The following is a 20,411-nucleotide window of genomic DNA, read 5'->3' on the forward strand; positions in this document are numbered from 1 at the left end:
TAGGCCTACCAGGGTGACAACCCATCAAGTCTGCCGAATGAAAGGCCCTGAAACTCAGGATGATGCAGATAATACCAAAGAAAAATATAGTTCCAACCCATAAAATCAAGTTGGCCTATCCTTATGATCTAAATGATTGCTTACTCCATCTCATGATCTAGCCTCATCTCACACATATATAAATAAGCCCAGTATTGAAACGCATTGATTATTTTATGATAATTTGCATGATTTGATTGAATTGGTGGAACTACTTTTTACCATGCGGATGGACTTACTCATAATCACATGACTGTCGTGACAGTATCATTTGGCAGTAAAAGCTCAATCGGGAAGGAACTATAGTAGAGATTAGACCTCACTAAAGCCGCAAAGATGGTTGAGGGTGGAATGAAATGTGTGAAATATTTGCTGTTTGCTTTTAATTTTCTTTTCTTTGTAAGTATCACGTTTTTTTGTCTTTATATGGTGCCGGCGCGGCGCGTCGTAGATAGTTATATGCATATGCGTATACAATGTATAGTAGGCGCTTACACGTATACAAGTTTCGGGCGATCTCCAAGCCTCGGCATTGGTAACGAACGCTGAGTGATTGACTTGCGCAGTCACAGTTTACTGACTCTGCCCCAGATTTTCTGGATACTGTTGCATCCTCCCCTGGCATCCCTGCATCCAAGTGAACCAAGCTTACATTTGGGAGGTTGAATATATGGGGTGTACTGTTAACCCTTTTACTGCCACCAGCGCCAAATTGTGACGAGCGCCTTTTCGTTGGGTACCCCTATTCGTTATTCATTTAGTTTCATTGAAAAAATTGTCTACACAATTTTCCCGCCTACTGATAGATAGCGTGTAGGTAGTTGATCACTTCTATGGTGGTTTCGAGGAATCTATAGTCAACCGATGACCTTTTTTTGGGGTGTGATCGGGGATTGTAAACTCGTTCCCGTTATTCATTAAGTTTCATTGAAAAGATTGTCTACGCAATTTCCCCGCCTACTGATAGATAGCGTTTAGGTAGTTGATCACTCCTATGGTGGTTTCCAGGAATCTAACTTCTCTTTTTCAAGCTACAGTCTTTTATTAACAAGATATTTGGGGAAAAAAATCGCCGTTAAAGGGTTAACCTGAAAGTATAGTCACTTTTACACCAGGCGGAGGAAGTCACTGAAGCCCAAACCTTAATATAGGCACAACGAACAAAAGATCATGTGGTGTGCGACCATGGGTTCTTTTGTTTTTGGTGGCCATTAGTGGCTTCCTCTGCCTGGTGTAAGGGCCTCTACTCATGGCAAGTTTATTTCGCGGGTTTCATCTGGCTTCCAATGATGCCGTGCTCGGGGAACTTGGGAGATCCCCTAACCGTGGGCCATACATACAAGTTGCTAATCTCCCAGTTGAGGCCATACCCTTGTTGATAAACAAATTTGTCCGAAGGTAAACATCCAATAAGGGTATGCTCAAAACTGGCGGATTAATCCAACCAATAACTTGGTTAATAAGTTGATCTGAATAAAATGTCTGCTTCATGACTGTTGATTCATATCATATCATGTGACCTTGTTTTGATTGCGACATGTTTGAGAGGATCACTTGACAAAAATCCAGACAATTACTCAGTCATGCTGTAGTCAGTCATGTTTTCGTCTTGAAATATTTTATCTATTGAAACTTGCCAACTATTGAACCAGATTAGATATATTATAGAAAAAACTACAAAAGTTTTATAATGTGTTGTTGTACCAACTTGAAAGTTTGACCTGGGTGATAACACTGATTGATCATTTACAATAGGGCTACCCTGACTAACTTCCTTGTGACAGATCAGGAGTTTCCGTCAGTCATGTCCTTTATCATGCCCTGAATGCGGTCATTCGTCAGACATGATATTGCGGGCAGTTGTAGACAAGAAAAAGAATTACACAGAAATGAAATGCAACCTTACACAGAAAGGAAATGCAGTATTGTGATGTCGTTCTTGTATTTCCCCGTAGCCTCCTTGATGAGGTAATGTGCATGGTGGGTCCAATACAAATGCACATTTAGCAGCATAGTACAAACCCATATGAGTTATTTGGTTTTCAGATTTCTGAAAAATAAGAATAGTTTACCAATTCTAATAGGAAATAAATTCATTGATGACCCGACCAAAATTCGATAACTATTGTCGTTGAATCGGAGTTCCATCCAATCCATGGTACTTGTAGATAGGGCCATGTGTTCCATCCATGGATCTATATGATGGAGATTCGCCATCATTCTTAGATCATGGATGACCCGTGGTAGAATAATGGACATTTTCGACAAAAACTACAAACTAGTGCCAATGCAGAACAAATGCGTGCACTCCGAACACATCAGAAGGCCTAAAGCAAACTTCAGACAATGCCAAGCCACACTGAACCTTTGTTCCATGTGAAACGCACGACTGGTCAGCACCCAAACAAATTCCTTCAAAAAGGGCCATCGATGATTAATCCATAGATGGAGACTTTTGCTTGCGTATATGACATCAAACTGCTCAATTCCTGCTGATCTTCCACCTTCACTCTCTGTGTCTTTCCAGCTTGCTGGCCTGGCGCTGATCATCGCCGGTGCCGTTATCGAGATAAAATTCAAGGAATATGTTGAGTTCTTTGGCACGTCGTTTAGCTCGGTGGCAATCCTTCTCATCGTAGTCGGCTGCATCATCTTCATCATTGGATTCTTCGGATGTTGTGGTGCCGTCAAGGAGAACTACTGTATGGTGATGACCGTGAGTATTACCTTTGACCCCTAGAACATGTTTGAATTAGTTTCCTGGTAGATTTGGCCAACTTTCATGTAATATTATACAGGAGAACCTCCCTAGCGGACACAGGCACGACAGGGTGTACTTTGACCGCTGCACCATATCTGAATGTGTCTCAGGTCTTGGGTTAGGTTTTATGTGAACATGTACCTTTCATGTTGTTCTTTTCAACGGCACAAAAATGTAACTGATTAGTCTAAAATTAACTTTTTAATTTGGAGTCATGTCACTTATCTTCCTTTTCTTATTCTTCAGTTCTCTGTTCTTCTATCAGTTATTTTCATCATCGAGATTGCTGCCGGAATTGCTGCATTTGTCATGAGGAAAGATGTAAGTTCTTCTTAATGCTTGTCAACAGCAGTAAGTCCCTAAATCCCTGGCTGTGGTGCGCCACTGACGTGCAACCTGGTGTGTAGGTTGTGTATGGGCGGTTATTTCCGCACAAATAGAGGTTGTCTCAAATAGACATTTTATGTCGTGCTATGACTCGAATAGACGTTTGGTGGCGCTTTTCAAATAGACATACACTCAAATAGACGTTTGGTGGCGCTCGTATCTCAAATAAACATATATTGTCGTGTTTTCTGATTTTTGTGTATAACTCAAATAGACGTTTGGTGGCGCTTTTCCGCAAAAATGGAAGTTCCCCAAATAGACGTTGTGTGGCGCTGGAATCAATTTTAATGACGGCGACAGCGATATTGACATTATCATTGCGGCAAGCGGCGGCGCTATTGCATGTATTGCCAGTACATTTGATGTACTTGTTTCTCTCTTCTTCTGCCATAGCTAAATACACTGGCAATCCAATTACAATTAAAATGAAATGGTATCAAGTCTCGATTTTCCATAGATGCGCGCGCAAATAGCCATGTGCATTGCTTAGAGCAATAACAATAATATCGTCGTGGCAGATAAACCAATTCCAAACTTACTCCAGAATTGCCGCACGCCAGCGCCACACAACGTCTATTTAGGGAACTTCCATTTTTGCGGAAAAGCGACACCAAACGTCTATTTGAGTGTATGTCTATTTGAAAAGCGACACCAAACGTCTATTTGAGTTATACACAAAAATCAGAAAACACGACAATATATGTTTATTTGAGATACGAGCGCCACCAAACGTCTATTTGAGTGTATGTCTATTTGAGATACGACACAATATGTTTATTTCAGGTACGTCTCCGTTAAAACAAGCGCCACCAAACGTCTATTCGAGTCATAACACGACATAAAATGTCTATTTGAGACAACCTCTATTTATGCGGAAATAACCGTTTAGTTCCTGGAAAACCACGCTGGTTTATCCAGAAATACAATCCTGGGTTTCGACGCAGGCCTTTATTGCGTGGTAGATAGCAGTGTTAACCACTAGGCAAGGTTTGTCAATGAAGAATTCTGCAATTGTTTCATTTATTGTTTCAGCTTCAAACGGTCGTTGACAAACAGATGAAGATTGCAATGACTAACTACAATACATCGACGGGAGTGAAAAAGACCTGGGACACTACACAACAAACCGTAAGTTACGATCGTGATTTAAGCGATACCGAATCTGGAGGTATTGGTACTGAAGGATCCTTAATCTTTCAACAAGCATGCTTAGCATTGGTGTTGACAATAGTCTCACCAGGTCATTTTAGGACAGTTATCAGCTTGTTGCGAGGGAGACAATTGTGAAATCGATTTTATTTGAATATTCTTCTTGTACTACTAGGATGCTCATGTGCAGAGAATTATATGTCCACAATGCCATTTGTCAGGGTAGTCCAACCTACCTTGGCAGCTTACCCACCCTATCTTTCAAGAGCCACCCTACTTTGCTCTAGAATTTTGCAAAGGGTCTACAGGTCCACCCTTCCTTAAATTTATGGTCGCCCTACCTTGTGTTGCACGGCTCTAGGAAAATTCGTCCCCGGAAAACTCGTCCCCGGAAAATTCGTCCCCTAGGAAAATTCGTCCCCGGATAATTTGTCCCCGGATAATTTGTCCCCGAGGATAATTCGTCCCTGGAAAATTCGTCCCAGAGGAAAATTCGTCCCCGGAGTATTTGTCCCCAAGGAAAATTCGTCCCTGGAAAATACCTCCCCAGAAAATTTAACAAAAGTTGAAAGTTTCTGACATTACTTTCTGGTAATAACTACTACTTACTACTTTCGACTTTTCTCATTCAGCGTTATATCTCTCTTTACTACCCTACTAGCTAGTTACCTACCCCACTATTTTCATAGTTGGTAGAGGTAGGCAGGCGAAATAATTTATATTTTTTCAAATAAGTATTTTTACTGGTCAGAATGAAAGAAAAGCTCTAAATTCTTCAATAAAATATTTCGCCTGCCTACCTCTACCTACTATGAAAATAGTGGGGTAGGTAACTAGCTAGTAAAGAGAGATGTTACACTGAATGAGAAAAATCGAAAGTTGTAGTTATTACTACAGTCCATTTGACAAGACTAAAGAGTCTTAGAAAGTAAAGTCAGAAACTTTCAACTTTGTAAAATTTTCTGGGGACGAATTATCCTCGGGGACAAATTTTCCGGGGACGAATTTTCCAGGGACGAATTATCCTCGCGGACGAATTTTCCAGGGACGAATTTTCCTTGGGGACGAATTTTCCGGGGACGAATTTGCGGGGACGAATTATCCGGGGACGAATTTTCCTGTAACCTGTAAGGCTTAGTTTGCAGTCTGGAAGCAAAACGAAAAGGATGGTGTAACATAATTTCGGCTCAGATATAAAATCCAGAAGGTTTCCAAGAATGCTGGTCACATAGGGCTCTAGGAAAATTCGTCCCCGGAAAATTCGTCCCCGCAAATTCGTCCCCGCAAATTCGTCCCCGGAAAATTCGTCCCCAAGGAAAATTCGTCCCTGGAAAATTCGTCCCCGAGGATAATTTTCCGGGGACGAATTATCCGGGGACGAATTTTCCTGTAACCGTGTTGCACACGGACAAAATTTCTTGAATATCATTATCAAGGGCACCACCTGTACATGTACGTTGAGAAAACTCTGTGAAGAACCCTGGTGGAATTTAGTCAGTGTCTGCAAAAAAAACATCTGTGTTTCTGATGAATGTCTAAGACCTTGTCTCTTCTATTTCAGTTCAAATGCTGTGGCGTTACAAGCACGGCTGACTGGGTCAAGGATGGGCCTTTTAAGGGTAAAACACCACCCTATCCGCAGTCATGTTGCAAAGATTCCGACTGCACGAAGAACAAGGAACCATTCAACAAAGTAAGCAGACCTGAAACCAATATTGGTGTCAGCCATGATCAGTGTAATCATCCCGACCCACATGCGTTGAGTGACTTGGGGATCTCAAATCTTGCGGGTCAAGATGAGTGTATTGGGAAAAGTCTCGAAGAGAGACATAGCACATGAGTCGGCCTAAAGAAGCTTTGACATAGAATGAACAGAGATTGAGCTGAATTAGATTTCATAACTCTTTGATGATAGGGATTTTTCTTCATTGCCACTCAAACTGCCATGCAAAATGCTCTTAGTCAAACCACGGGTTGGCCGACAATGCACCTGACCCATTTTTGGTTTGTAGTAGGGTAACTGGTGGTTATCTGTCCACTTCACCAGTCATTTGATTAAGGGGCACACCGTTCGTAAATACTTGTGGTCCAGTTAATAGAAATCTGCTAATACACAATGCCGCAGTGTAGTTATTGTGAGTACAAATTTGTTTAAACTTGGTATTCATAGTATTTGCATATCAGCCTACACAACGGCAATGTTGAAATTTGTTTAAACTTGGTATTCATAGTATTTGTATAACAGTCTACACAACGGCAATGTTAAAATTTATATGTAGTACGTATTTCTGCAATTGGACATTTCTTAATTGAATTACAAATTCAAAATTTTTAACGAACGACATAGGCCTTTAATCAAAACTCAAACGATGGCTTAAAATGTTGACATTGAATGTGTTGTTTTTCGTTTGCAGCCGTGCCTTATGGAAATCAAGGATTGGCTTGAAAGAAACATCTACGCTGTTGCGGGCGTTGGTATTGGATTGGCATTTGTACAGGTAAGCCGTTGCAGGTGTTAGCGTCGGGGTGCACACAATTGACGATTCGGGAGGTTTCCTGCAGTGCATGTCCAATCAAAATTCAATCAAATTGAAAAGTTATCAATCGCAACCCTTAAACAGTACTGTTTCACGTTCTTATGAACATGTTGACTGTGAAAACATGGTGAAAATTGAACTGTTTCTCAATTTCCATCTGTAAGGTTTACCTCGGGTGCAGTGAACCAATTTTCTCGTTCCCAAAAGGATGAGTTCCAACAGGTTTCCACTGTACTTCAGTGTGACTAACTCTCAATTCTCTTAGTCTTAAACTTCACACACATTAATACCATAGGTCATAAATAGCACATAATCAATACTCTTTCCTAGGACTGTTCATGTGCGTGTACATGTTAGGGTGTGTCACTCGCAGGTGACACGCTTAGGCCTCCACAACAATATTCTCATTCGCGGGTTTCAAGCGGGCATATGGTGGGATCAGACCTCAAGAGATCAATATGCAGTAGAACCTCCCTTAACGGACACCTCTATAAAGGACACGAGTTTTGATCCCAAAATTGTTGTTTCCATTCAATTTGACCTCTCTAATCAGGACACCTCTCTATTAAGGAGAGCACTTGCCAGTCCCGAAGGAGTCCTTAATAGAGAGGTTGTACTGTACATGTACGGAGAACGGGTCACGCAAATGGACATTTTACAGATGAATTGTTGCTCTGTTTTCTAATTGAACTGTGAAATTGCCGTTTGAATTTCAATGTTATGATTTCAACTGATAAAATAGAAATAAATATGCCATTTCCACTGAAAATTGACCAATGTACCAAAGCACTTGCGCAAAGCGTCTCACCACCACTCAAAAATAGTCAATCATTGAAGTCTCATTAGAAGAGGTGTTTTTATACTTTTGGAAACTTTTCATGTCCAAGATAGAGAGTGGACATGTGTGCTGATAGAGGTCAGTTCATCGCCAAAGAATGTAGTTAATTCGTTCATGTCATATGCAGTCCTTGTGTAACGTGTACTAGACAGTATGCAGTTCTATCTCACATTTGACCTGAAAATGTTGGATTTGAAATTCCTGTATAAACATGTGCGAGACTGATAAACCATGATTGTAGTCATGGCTAAAAAATAAACCAAACAATCATAGTTCTATCTATAGCCAAAGCCACTTATGTCTGCCCCATCAATTGTGCTAAGCACTGTTGGTTTGTTATCAAAATTGTGTTTTTTTTAACCATCGTACTATGACCTGAAATCATTGAAAGACCGTGTCATATGCATATAATCTATTGTTTACTTTACCAGTGATTTTCAGCCAATTGTACACAGGTTGTCTGTTGCTGTTCAATATGTTATCAGACCAGAATGGAATTTGGCATTATTTCAAAATCAATAATGTTTTTTTGATCAAAATCAGTATTGCCGTGTGTACTGTCGAATGTCATTGAACTTGTTCAGAGATCTCCTGCCCTATACAAGTGCTGTCTTCATCAGGCTGGATGTCCAGTGCCCTTAAACTCAAAGGGAATAAGCTTCCATTGATAAACTTTAGCAGTTTCAAGATCCCTCATGTAGTTGATTATGTGAGTTCGGCATCTGGGTAACATTGCCGCAGATTGCATAACGTTGCATAACATTACTAACTCCAGGCAATGAACTGCAATAGCATAAGAGCTAATCACCAATTTAGTTATTTTTACTAAGTTGGTCAAATTGTGCACATCTTGGCGATTTGACCAGGACAAATTATTCCTAAAGCGTGACTTATGACGAAATCTCTGCAGCACCATGTTGTTTTGTTTGAATTCAGGAGGAGGCCACCACCCTCACGCTGGTCAAGTGTTCTGTGTTGATTAAATATCGATTCAGCCCACATCCTGGTTTCATTATCAGAAGGTCAAGTTGTTTTAAAGAGATAACTTGGGCATGAGACATGTTGGTTTTTCAACAAAAGTGGCTTCCAGAGCGAGGTGTAAGCATTGGCCTGCCTGTAATTCTCAAGCCATGTCCAAAGTTTCCTCGCAACACTGGCAAAAATGCTTACAATAGATCATCATTAGTGTAATACTACAGGTGGCGGTGCATGGTGGCAAGCAGCGGTATTATCCTCCTGGCCTGAAAAATATTACACCCAAGTTGTCCCTTTAAAAGGAGACCAGAACCAGAAGCCAGCTAGGTCAGATTGAACAAAGTCACCGGTTGAAGTCCCAGTCCTATCTCACCAGACGTCAAAACTGTTTAAATTATATGAGGAATATAATATGAGGAATGTTATATGAGGAATATAATTCTTGAGGAATAAATATAACCCAGCTTCCTCACTGTGCACACTTTTCACCGTAAGACTACCTAATTGACCTCCCCTTTCCTACCTTTAGTCCCCCTTTAAAACAGTAGATCTATTGAAGTGGAGTCACCTTGGCTTTCAATATCAAACATTTTTGTGAATGAACAAAACTTCTAATCACTTGCATAGTGAACTGGTTTCAAACTCAGCTTGTGGTGGCCAGACATAGAATAACCCCAATTATAGGCCTACATGAAGTCACCATGTAGGCTATTTGCCTTATGAATATAATAGGCCTTTGATGTGTAAGTATGTAATTGACTGTAACCTCTTTTCTTGTATGGAAATACATGTATGGGGTTCATATGGGACAATACCTAACTTTATGCTTACATGATCATTATTGGTATAATTGCCAATGCTGCTGGTACCAGATTATGTTCAATTGGCCCTTTACTGCATAATTTTTTTTTAATTCTAAAGAACAGTTGGAGATGTAAGGCACCATTGCAGACCCACCTGTTGTCACCTTATGGGGGGGGGGGGGGGTCACATACAAAGCACTTGAACCTGCATGATAACTCTTTCATTGGCAAATTCACTCATGCATTTATTACTTATCCCCATAACAATCGTAAAAAAATTGGAGAAAAACAGGCAGTTTGTATAAACCATGCAAAATAAAAATTGTACATGTACTTTTTTTGCAATTTTCGCGTACATTCTATCACAAAAATAGAAACATACGACCTACATGTATAGGCAGTTTTACAGTAAGTCGACAGGCGCATCTCATCATATGGACTGAATGACATCACAGGATGAGGCGGAAATTCATCGCCAGGATACAATCATCTCGGCCCGCCATGTTAATTGTTCAAGCAATAGATCGACAGATTATATTAATTTTCAAGTCACAGATGTCGATGCTTAGATTCAATATCAGAGATGTATTGATCAGAATAACTGATAACAGTTGGAGGATCAATATTGCTGGCAATATTAAAACAAGCCAAAGTCTTAACCCTTTCGCTGAGTCAAAGTTGATTGTTTTTTTCAATCTCTTTTTTTATTCAACTTATCTTTTGTGTTTCATGGCGTTTCTGTTTGGGCTCGAATTTGGCCCACCATATCCAATTGTTCATATATTCTTCTCTTCATCTTTACAGATAATTGGTGTGATCTTTTCCTGTTGCTTAGCGAGAAGCATCAAGAAAGAATACGAGGTCGTGTAAAGGTCAGAGGTCAAGGGAATGTCAAGGTCAAATCAGGTCAAAGTGACAAGTCTGTTAAATTTTTGTACCAAATGAAAATGGGTCCACTGTTATTTATTGGAAAATAGATTGATCTTCCAGAAATATTTTTTGATGCATATTTTTCAAATAGTTAGACATGGAAAAAAAGATTTGTAACCAGGTATTGTTGAGAGATTTCGGATATTTTCAATTGTTTAAAAAGCATGTTGTGAATAAGTAAGAATAAACAAAATTGCACTTTATTTTTTTCATTGTGATGTTACATTGTCCACACTGTTACATTCTGCCGATTTTCATTTTCCCTCTTGTTTGTTTTGTTGTTGCCATAGTCACAGTTGTTGCCATGGCAACACATAGCTTACTGATGAGCATGGAGATTCTAATTTGACCTGTTGCTGATGGCCTGATTTTGAGTGCTGATCAGTAGACTAACTATTAAAGCTTCTTCTTCTTAAGTTTATAGCTGCTTGTTATTCTGAGTTATTTAAACTTAGGGCGGCATCAAAATGCAAAAATATTCGGCATAACAAGTTAGCTGCGTGCACAGTGCTTGAACTGTCCGTCATTAGATGTTCATAAAATCCGCTGAAAACTCGAGAATAAGTTGCAGGCCATCAAGCTATCATGACGTGAGAAGTTCCAGCATTATTCTGTAGAGCTTTTGTAGTGATGTCACGTTTGATCGCCTGTTCACCAATCTGACATCGGCAACAAGGTGTGCCGTGTGTGGACGACATCGTTGTTAACTCTTTCAGTGCCCAGGATTTGGGCATTTTTGGACATTGTCACTACCCAAAATCTCACAAAAATAATTGAGATACACTCATCAAGATTCTTCAAAACCTTTGTCTTTACCTCCTGTTTCAATAAAACAGCAGTAATAAGTAGGGGCATACTAGGATTATGTTCTAAATTTTTTTGAGGGAGTGGTATTTTTGGCCGATTTTCACCATTTTTCACCTAAAATGAGGGGTGGCAAACCCCACCCCACCCTCTCAGTCGAAAAAATTATTCAATTTGGACGCCCCAGGCCAGAGAAACCATATGAACCACATTTGAGTAGCTGGGGACATCTGGTGTCGTCTGGATGAACTAAAATACCTTAATATTTAGGACGTACATGTACGTCCTTGGGCACTGAAAGAGTTAACGTCACCACCAAACTTCACTTCAGTGACAAGGTGCACCACATTGGTAAGCGGTGTATCATTTGATGTCAAATTGACCGTCGAGATGGCGGATGGTTCTCACTGGTAACATAACCGGACAGGCCCTATACTGGTGTCCGTTATTGGTTGAGCAGAGGTGGCCAGGGAGTCGTCTGATCCACTCTAAATTATGTACTTCATCTTCAAGTAATCATTCAAAGTTCAGCTTTGGCAGATCATGATATCTGTTCACATCAGGGTTGCCGAGTCTGAACAAGGTCTGAACTACTGTTAACCGTGAATTTTTGAATTCGTGAATTTTCGCTTTCATGTAACATTTGCTGTCGAAATTTTATGGTTTAAAAAGGATTAGAGGTGAAATTTTCGCGCTTTTTAAGATCGCAATATTGTGATGGTGCGTTTGCGAAAGGAAGACGCTCGTGAAATTTCATCGTTTACTGTAAATGTTCTGTTGACTTTCTGTATGTCAGATATTAAAGATTAATCAAGAAATTTGGGTTGTTGGTAGAGGGACTGAGGTGAAAATTGTTGAGGTTTTTGCCATGGGAGGGCGCTGAAACAGACCAAGTTACGACTTTTTAAAATCTTACATTACTCTACCATGAATAGGGGAAAGTTTATGCAAAGTTTACCTGTTCATGATAAGAAGGACGTTTGAATTTCTCCTTCCTGTTGTAGAAACCTCGATAACTTTTTCGGAAAACTTAAGATATAATCATGAATCATACACGCTCTTGCTATCTATCGCCAACATTTATTGGCACCTAACCAGTTGCTGTTCCTTCGACTTCAAAACATTCAATCTATTGTTATGTAAATATCAGATTTTACCACCCTTCCGGAAGTATTTTGTGAGAAGTGTTGAATATTGGCATAAAGTAATTATTACTGATGAGATGAGTTGATTTATTCTTAAGTAACAAAGACACTGTTGGAAGTGACATCGGGTTAAGAGGTCTAAGTGTGAGTATAAAACGGGGATGTGACATTTCTAATTTTCGGCAATTTTTTCCTCTTTCTTGAAATGGGAATTTGACAGCTGAAATGGAAGACGTACAGTGTTTAATTATAGACTTCCCATCCATATGACTCAGCCATGAAAACAGACTGTCCACAACAGCTGTCAACAGTACTTGTTTTGTCCAGTGTGGCATTTTTGGAATAGGCCTACCAGCACAGGGATTGCCAGATGACATATAACCCATATCAAGACTTCTTTGGTTGTTAAGAATAAATCTCATAGTATGTAAATATTTAAACTCTGTTATTATCTTTGATTGCAGCTTCAAATCTGTTGTTAAAAGAAATATTGGTTGGTGTTGTGTAGTAAAATCATGTACAAAAGCTCTGATGCTCAAGAAACCAATTTCCGGTTTTCTTGTGCATAAGGAGGGTGCTCTCTGTGGTTCCATTGGCTGAATTTGCACAACCAAAAATTGTTATTCTAAATCATTTTTAAGCAGAATTTTGTCAAAGTCAAAGAGTAATATTGTTATTATTTGTTCAAACGGATTTCAGTCAACTAAAAACTGCACAACACTTTTTCCATGTCAATTTTATAGATCTATCATACCCAGAACTAGAGGAAAACGAAAAAATCTGTTGTGCCACTACTGGAGTTGGTGGAATTTTAAGTGTTGCTTGAGAGTTGATTTGAGTGCACTAACTGATGTCTGTGCGCATTGTCAAGTCTATAATACAAAGGTTTACAGTTTCATGATGTGGTCTCTGGTGACAGCATGCATAGATGTACTGTTGCAGGGGGTGTCAGCAATCCATACATACATTGATGTATGTTTGGCTTACAGTTATAAGAGTTCGATTGATATGAATATAAGTGCCAGGTGTTTTGCGAAGAGAGTCGACCCTTGTTGAAAATTTTGAAAACGCTGTCACTTTTGAAAATATTGTAAGCGATACTCGGATGTTCATCCCATGTGACCTTTCAACTAGGGTTGGGCATGTTGCTCAGTCCCGTTGTCTCTGAAGGTACTGCTCTGGTCAAAAGAAACACCCCTTGTCCCTGGCAGAACAATCTAGAAATCTGTGGTGCTTTCCTGTTTTCATCCCCATCTCGATCTAAGGGTTTCCCATCGCATATGTTGCACAAGGCCTTTGTTTTGGCTGCATTACCCAGGTTGCTTGATACACTGCGTGATTCATTTATGTGGAGATAGACCTTTTATAGAGAAACAGCAGGTCTGTTCACCCTGTTGTGTATGTTCCCTTGAATGTGTGGATCAAGAAATTCTAGTCCTGTTGTAGTTGTGTGACATTGGGCAAGCCTACATTCGTTTTGTGCAACTGTTGCTTTTGAGGAGAAGCATTACTTGTGACCACCACTGTATTGGCCCTCATTTTTACTCGATCATGGGGGAAATCATTTCTAATGGTGTTGGAAAGTTGTTATGTATGAAATATGCCTTGCAATTAGCAGTGTATTGTGATAGCTCTCTAAATAAATGTGATTATTGTAGGATATTGTCTGCTTGTTGGGAATCTGGTCAGTGGGAAAATGTTCAACTTGGGAGAGTACATGTATTTCCTCGAGTTTCTACGAGACTTATGGCAGAAATCACTTTCAGTAATTACTGCATTATATCTGTGGGTTGGTACATGTATGGTAGAGGCAAGAGAGGAGATTTGATCAGGTTTGTCAATGCTCCGGGACAAGCAACACCCTTCCAAATTTTTTAATTTTGTGGGGCGGCGCATGCTGTTTCGCAATCCCCCTCCCTTTGGCAAGTCCTACTGGTTGGTATCCTGTGTTCTTCTGAGGACCAAAGTTGACTATTTGCCCATAAGTTAGTGGTGTATTTAGTGAAATTTCAAATCTAGGTTGCGGGTGGGGGGGGGATTTATGCTTATTATGCTCCTATTTTATGATGAGTAGCGTCCCACATTTTTGCAGTAAATATTCTTAACCTTTTGCTGTATTCCAGGAGCTTGTGTACATGATATATAGCCTCAGGAACTGAGACCAATTTGCCTTATGACTTAGAGCTCATGAATATATTAGCTTCATTATCATATTTTAGTGGTAAATGCATGCTGCCTTTGACTGGGGATTGAATTAACCTGCAAGGCAAAGAGAAAAGTACTTTTAAAGAAGAAAAAAATCTTAAAATCACCAGATAATTTCTTTTAAACGAATGATTTTGATGAAATTTTGGAAAAGGATTCTTCAAAAGCAAAAACTGCTATTTTCAAACTGACCTTCTGGTCACATTGCCTACCGGCAGGTCCTTTTCAAAAGGTGGCATTGCAATCTCTCTGCTACGACTGTTTGAAAGTACGCTCCCTAAACTAAGATATACGGTGGCTGGTTGATATTTTTCTAAACTGTCCAATAAAACTATAATTCCCAAGTGATGTATTTTTAGAGAATCTCTCTTGGTGTTGTGAGGAGATAGGGGTTCACAGCGCTCACTCCCTGAAGCGATCGTAAACAAGCGTTTTTTGTCACTGCGACCTGTGCTGCTTTACATTCACGATGCACACACAAGCAAGCTCTCCCTTGGTCATGGGTTGTCAGTGGGCATACTTTGCGCCATAGGACATCTGTGACAATACAAGTGAGCACTCCCCGATCACCTCACGATGTTCTCATTATAAGACAAGAGATTACTTTGTAGCAAGAATGTATAATGTTAGGCCGCTATTGAATAAAATCATGTTATTTCCAAGAATATTATCTTTACATTTGTTTAAACGTTATCGCGAATATCAATCCAAATTAGCAGAGTGTAAACCCTTTATTTTTTGACAAGTCTAATATTTTTGCAGAGGCGGGTACAATTAAAAACATTAGGGGTGAGAAAAATTTTTAACTCATGGTTTTGTCATTTGCCGATATAGATGTAACCAAAATCTTTAAAGGATGCTTTTTTGCAAAGTGTATAAAAACTATAGTTAGATACTGCCATTGTTACAGTGGCCTCGGACTGATTTGGCAGTATCTCAAATAGTGACAATCACGGATAAAGTCACAATAACATAAAGTCATTGGATTGCATACGTCCATTTATACTGCAGTCCATTTATCAATCTTGTTTACGTTGGATCATTGGCCCCTAATCCAGCCAATCTGTTCACCAATGCAGTCATGACTGGGTCTATGAGAATAAACTGGTTTCCATGGAAACTTGTCCTGATTCTCAGATGGGAAGAATAGGTTCTGATTGAGAGCTGTAGCCTATGAAATATCGAGCGGTGAGTTTACCGATACAAAAACTGTCTTGATATAGGTCTCCAAACTGGGTTATCAATGATAGGCCTATATAACGCTAAACTTCCTACAAGCTTGAGCTTATTTCGTAGATATAATATCAGTGCATCGCCTCAATATGGCCAGCATTGCTTCATTGAGGTAATAATGGTACTACAACCATTATTAAAAATCTCATGATCTGTAATCGATAGAATGTGGAACATGCTGGCATCAACTGCTGTGCTTGTTTACCCAATGACATGGGTCATGTGCAGATGGATCTGGAGGAGCAGAAGGTCGTTTAGCAATCACTATTGTTCCTAAACATCCTGGTGTGAGGCTGAGTAAAAAAACACTTGTTGATCGTCCCCACTGGCCCAAATGCAACTCTCGTGTCTCAAAAGTTTGGGGGGAGGGTCAAAAAAGGAAAATTAGAAATGAACAGAAAATAAGAAAATGGATAACGCTTGCCCTGAGATTTCTTCGGGAAAAAGAATAATTGCACAACTTTTTTTAGTTGATTTTAACATATCAATTGGTTCAAAGTATCATTTTCCCAGGTTGGATGTTCGGCCAACAAGGCCCCAGTTATCACCTGAAAGGACCCTGAAACCCCTCCGCCCAAATTCCGGCTGCGTTTCTGTCTCGACGACATAATGGTCCTCGAGGAGACAAAGTCACAACATACCACAGCAAGATCAAGGAGCAACTGCTCCCTGACAGACCAACAGGCTTCTTGAGAGATTGGTCATCTGCCCACGAACATGGAGACGGACATAGATGGACCTAGAGAAGACAAGTCACAACAGCAACTGGGGTCATTGTTCCCTGACACACCAGGCTTCTTGAGAGATTGGTCATCTGCCCACGAACATGGAGACGGACATAGATGGACCTCGAGAAGACAAGTCACAACATTCCATGACAAGATCAAGGAGCAACTGGGGTCATTGTTCCCTGACACACCAGGCTTCTTGAGAGATTGGTCATCTGCCCACGAACATGGAGACGGACATAGATGGACCTCGAGAAGACAAGTCACAACATTCCATGACACGATCAAGGAGCAACTGGGGTCATTGTTCCCTGACACACCAGACTTCTTGAGAGATTGGTCATCCGGCCACGAACATGGAGACAGACATAGATGGACCTTGAGGAGACAGATCACAACATTCCATAGAATGATCAAGGAGCAACTGGGGTCATTGTTCCCTGACACACCAGGCTTCTTGAGAGATTCGTCATCTGCCCACGAACATGGAGACGAACATAGATGGACCTCGAGAAGACAAGTCACAACATTCCATGACAAGATCAAGGAGCACCTGGGGTCATTGTTCCCTGACACCCCAGGCTTCTTGAGAGATTGGTCATGTGGACAAATCGGCCGCAAATATGGGAAAACATAGATGGACCTCGAGACAGGTCACACCATACCACAGCATCAAGGAGCAACTGGGGTAATTTGTCCCTGACACACCAGACTTCTTGATAGATTGGTCATCTGGCCACGAACATGGAGACAGACATAGATGGACCTCGAGAAGACAAGTCGCAACATTCCATGAGAAGATCAAGGAGCAACTGGGGTCATTGTTCCCTGACACACCAGGCTTCTTGATAGATTGGTCATCTGGCCACGAACATGGAGACAGATATGGATGGACCTCGAGAAGACAAGTCACAGCATTCCATGAGAAGATCAAGGAGCAACGGGGGTCATTGCTCCCTGACACACCAGGCTTCTTGAGAGATTGGTCATCTGGCCACGAACATGGAGACAGATATGGATGGACCTCGAGAAGACAAGTCACAGCATTCCATGACAAGATCAAGGAGCAACTGGGGTCATTGCTCCCTGACACACCAGGCTTCTTGAGAGATTGGTCATGTGGACAAATAGGCCGCGGATATGGGGAGACATAGATGGACCTCGAGACAGGTCACACCATACCACAGCATCAAGGAGCAACTGTGGTAATTTGTCCCTGACACACATGACTTCTTGAGAGATTGGTCATCTGGCCACGAACATAGATACAGATATGGATGGACCTCGAGGAGACAGGTCACAACATACCATAGGAAGATCAAGGAGCCACTGGGGTCATTGTTCCCTGACACACCAGGCGTCTTGAGAGATTGGTCATCTGGCCACGAACATGGAGACAGATATGGATGGACCTCGAGAAGACAAGTCACAGCATTCCATGAGAAGATCAAGGAGCAACGGGGGTCATTGCTCCCTGACACACCAGGCTTCTTGAGAGATTGGTCATCTGGCCACGAACATGGAGACAGATATGGATGGACCTCGAGAAGACAAGTCACAGCATTCCATGACAAGATCAAGGAGCAACTGGGGTCATTGCTCCCTGACACACCAGGCTTCTTGAGAGATTGGTCATGTGGACAAATAGGCCGCGAATATGGGGAGACATAGATGGACCTCGAGACAGGTCACACCATACCACAGCATCAAGGAGCAACTGTGGTAATTTGTCCCTGACACACATGACTTCTTGAGAGATTGGTCATCTGGCCACGAACATAGATACAGATATGGATGGACCTCGAGGAGACAGGTCACAACATACCATAGGAAGATCAAGGAGCCACTGGGGTCATTGTTCCCTGACACACCAGGCGTCTTGAGAGATTGGTCATCTGGCCACGAACATGGAGACAGATATGGATGGACCTCGAGAAAACAAGTCACAACATACCATGACAAGATCAAGGAGCAACTGGGGTCATTGTTCCCTGACACACCAGGCTTCTTGAGAGATTGGTCATCTGGCCACGAACATGGAGACAGATATGGATGGACCTCGAGAAGACACGTCACGGCATTCCATGACAAGATCAAGGAGCAACTGGGGTCATTGCTCCCTGACACACCAGGCTTCTTGAGAGATTGGTCATGTGGACAAATAGGCCGCGAATATGGGGATACATAGATGGACCTCGAGACAGGTCACACCATACCACAGCATCAAGGAGCAACTGTGGTAATTTGTGCCTGACACACATGACTTCTTGAGAGATTGGTCATCTGACCACGAACATAGATATAGATATGGATGGACCTCGAGGAGACAGGTCACAACATACCATAGGAAGATCAAGGAGCCACTGGGGTCATTGTTCCCTGACACACCAGGCTTCTTGAGAGATTGGTCATCTGGCCACGAACATGGAGACAGATATGGATGGACCTCGAGAAAACAAGTCACAACATACCATGACAAGATCAAGGAGCAACTGGGGTCATTGTTCCCTGACACACCAGGCTTCTTGAGAGATTGGTCATCTGGCCACGAACATGGAGACAGATATGGATGGACCTCGAGAAGACAAGTCACAGCATTCCATGACAAGATCAAGGAGCACCTGGGGTCATTGCTCCCTAACACACCAGGCTTCTTGAGAGATTGGTCATGTGGACAAATAGGCCCCGAATATGGGGAGACATAGATGGACCTCGAGACAGGTCACACCATACCACAGCATCAAGGAGCAACTGTGGTAATTTGTGCCTGACACACATGACTTCTTGAGAGATTGGTCATCTGGCCACGAACATAGATACAGATATGGATGGACCTCGAGGAGACAGGTCACAACATACCATAGGAAGATCAAGGAGCCACTGGGGTCATTGTTCCCTGACACACCAGGCTTCTTGAGAGATTGGTCATCTGGCCACGAACATGGAGACAGATATGGATGGACCTCGAGAAAACAAGTCACAACATACCATGACAAGATCAAGGAGCAACTGGGGTCATTGTTCCCTGACACACCAGGCTTCTTGAGAGATTGGTCATCTGGCCACGAACATGGAGACAGATATGGATGGACCTCGAGAAGACAAGTCACAGCATTCCATGACAAGATCAAGGAGCAACTGGGGTCATTGCTCCCTGACACACCAGGCTTCTTGAGAGATTGGTCATGTGGACAAATAGGCCGCGAATATGGGGATACAGATATGGACCTCGAGACAGGTCACACCATACCACAGCATCAAGGACCAACTGGGGTCTTCGCTCCTTGACACACTGGTAGGCTCCTTGAGAGATTGGTCATCTGACCACGAACGTGGAGACAGACATAGATGGACCTCGAGGAGACAGGCCACAACATACCATAGGAAGATCAAGGAGCAATTGGGATAATTGTTCCCTGACACACCAGGCTTTTTGAGAGATTGGTCATGTAGACAAATAGGGCGCGAATATGGGGAGACACAGATGGACCTCGAGACAGGTCACACCATACCACAGCATCAAGGAGCAACTGGGGTCTTCGCTCCTTGACACACTGGTAGGCTCCTTGAGAGATTGGTCATCTGACCACGAACGTGGAGACAGACATCGATGGACCTCGAGAAGACAAGTCACAACATACCATAGGAAGATCAAGGACCAACTGGGGTCATTGTTCCCAGACACACCAGGCTTCTTGAGAGATTGGTCATGTAGACAAATAGGCCGCGAATATGGGGAGACACAGATGGACCTCGAGACAGGTCACACCATACCACAGCATCAAGGAGCAACTGGGGTCTAAGCTCCCTGACACACTGGCAGGCTCTTTGAGAGATTGGTCATCTGGCTACGAACATGGAGACGGACATAGATGGA

The 20,411-nt window shown here is 41.7% G+C and overlaps 1 protein-coding gene across 1 annotated transcript; it reads left to right on the forward strand.

The window, feature by feature from the left end:
* Positions 1-279: 279 nt before the first annotated feature.
* On the forward strand, positions 280-15,238 carry LOC135500018 (CD63 antigen-like). Its single transcript, XM_064791148.1, has 7 exons — positions 280-438; positions 2,567-2,755; positions 3,047-3,121; positions 4,220-4,315; positions 5,898-6,029; positions 6,751-6,834; positions 10,294-15,238. Exons 1-7 carry the CDS (start codon positions 376-378, stop codon positions 10,357-10,359), a joined length of 705 nt encoding a protein of 234 aa, XP_064647218.1. The 5' UTR covers positions 280-375; the 3' UTR covers positions 10,360-15,238.
* The last annotated feature ends 5,173 nt before the right edge of the window (positions 15,239-20,411 follow it).

Source organism: Lineus longissimus, chromosome 15, assembly GCF_910592395.1.
Source record: "Lineus longissimus chromosome 15, tnLinLong1.2, whole genome shotgun sequence".
Lineage (NCBI taxonomy): Eukaryota > Metazoa > Nemertea > Pilidiophora > Heteronemertea > Lineidae > Lineus > Lineus longissimus.

Excerpts from the sequence above, each read along its gene's own strand:
- LOC135500018 (XM_064791148.1), top strand. The coding sequence starts at position 376 with ATGGTTGAGGGTGGAATGAAATGTGTGAAATATTTGCTGTTTGCTTTT. Across the intron at positions 6,030-6,750 it reads ACAAGGAACCATTCAACAAA|CCGTGCCTTATGGAAATCAA; the intron begins GTAAGCAGACCT and ends TTTCGTTTGCAG. Across the intron at positions 6,835-10,293 it reads TTGGATTGGCATTTGTACAG|ATAATTGGTGTGATCTTTTC; the intron begins GTAAGCCGTTGC and ends TCATCTTTACAG.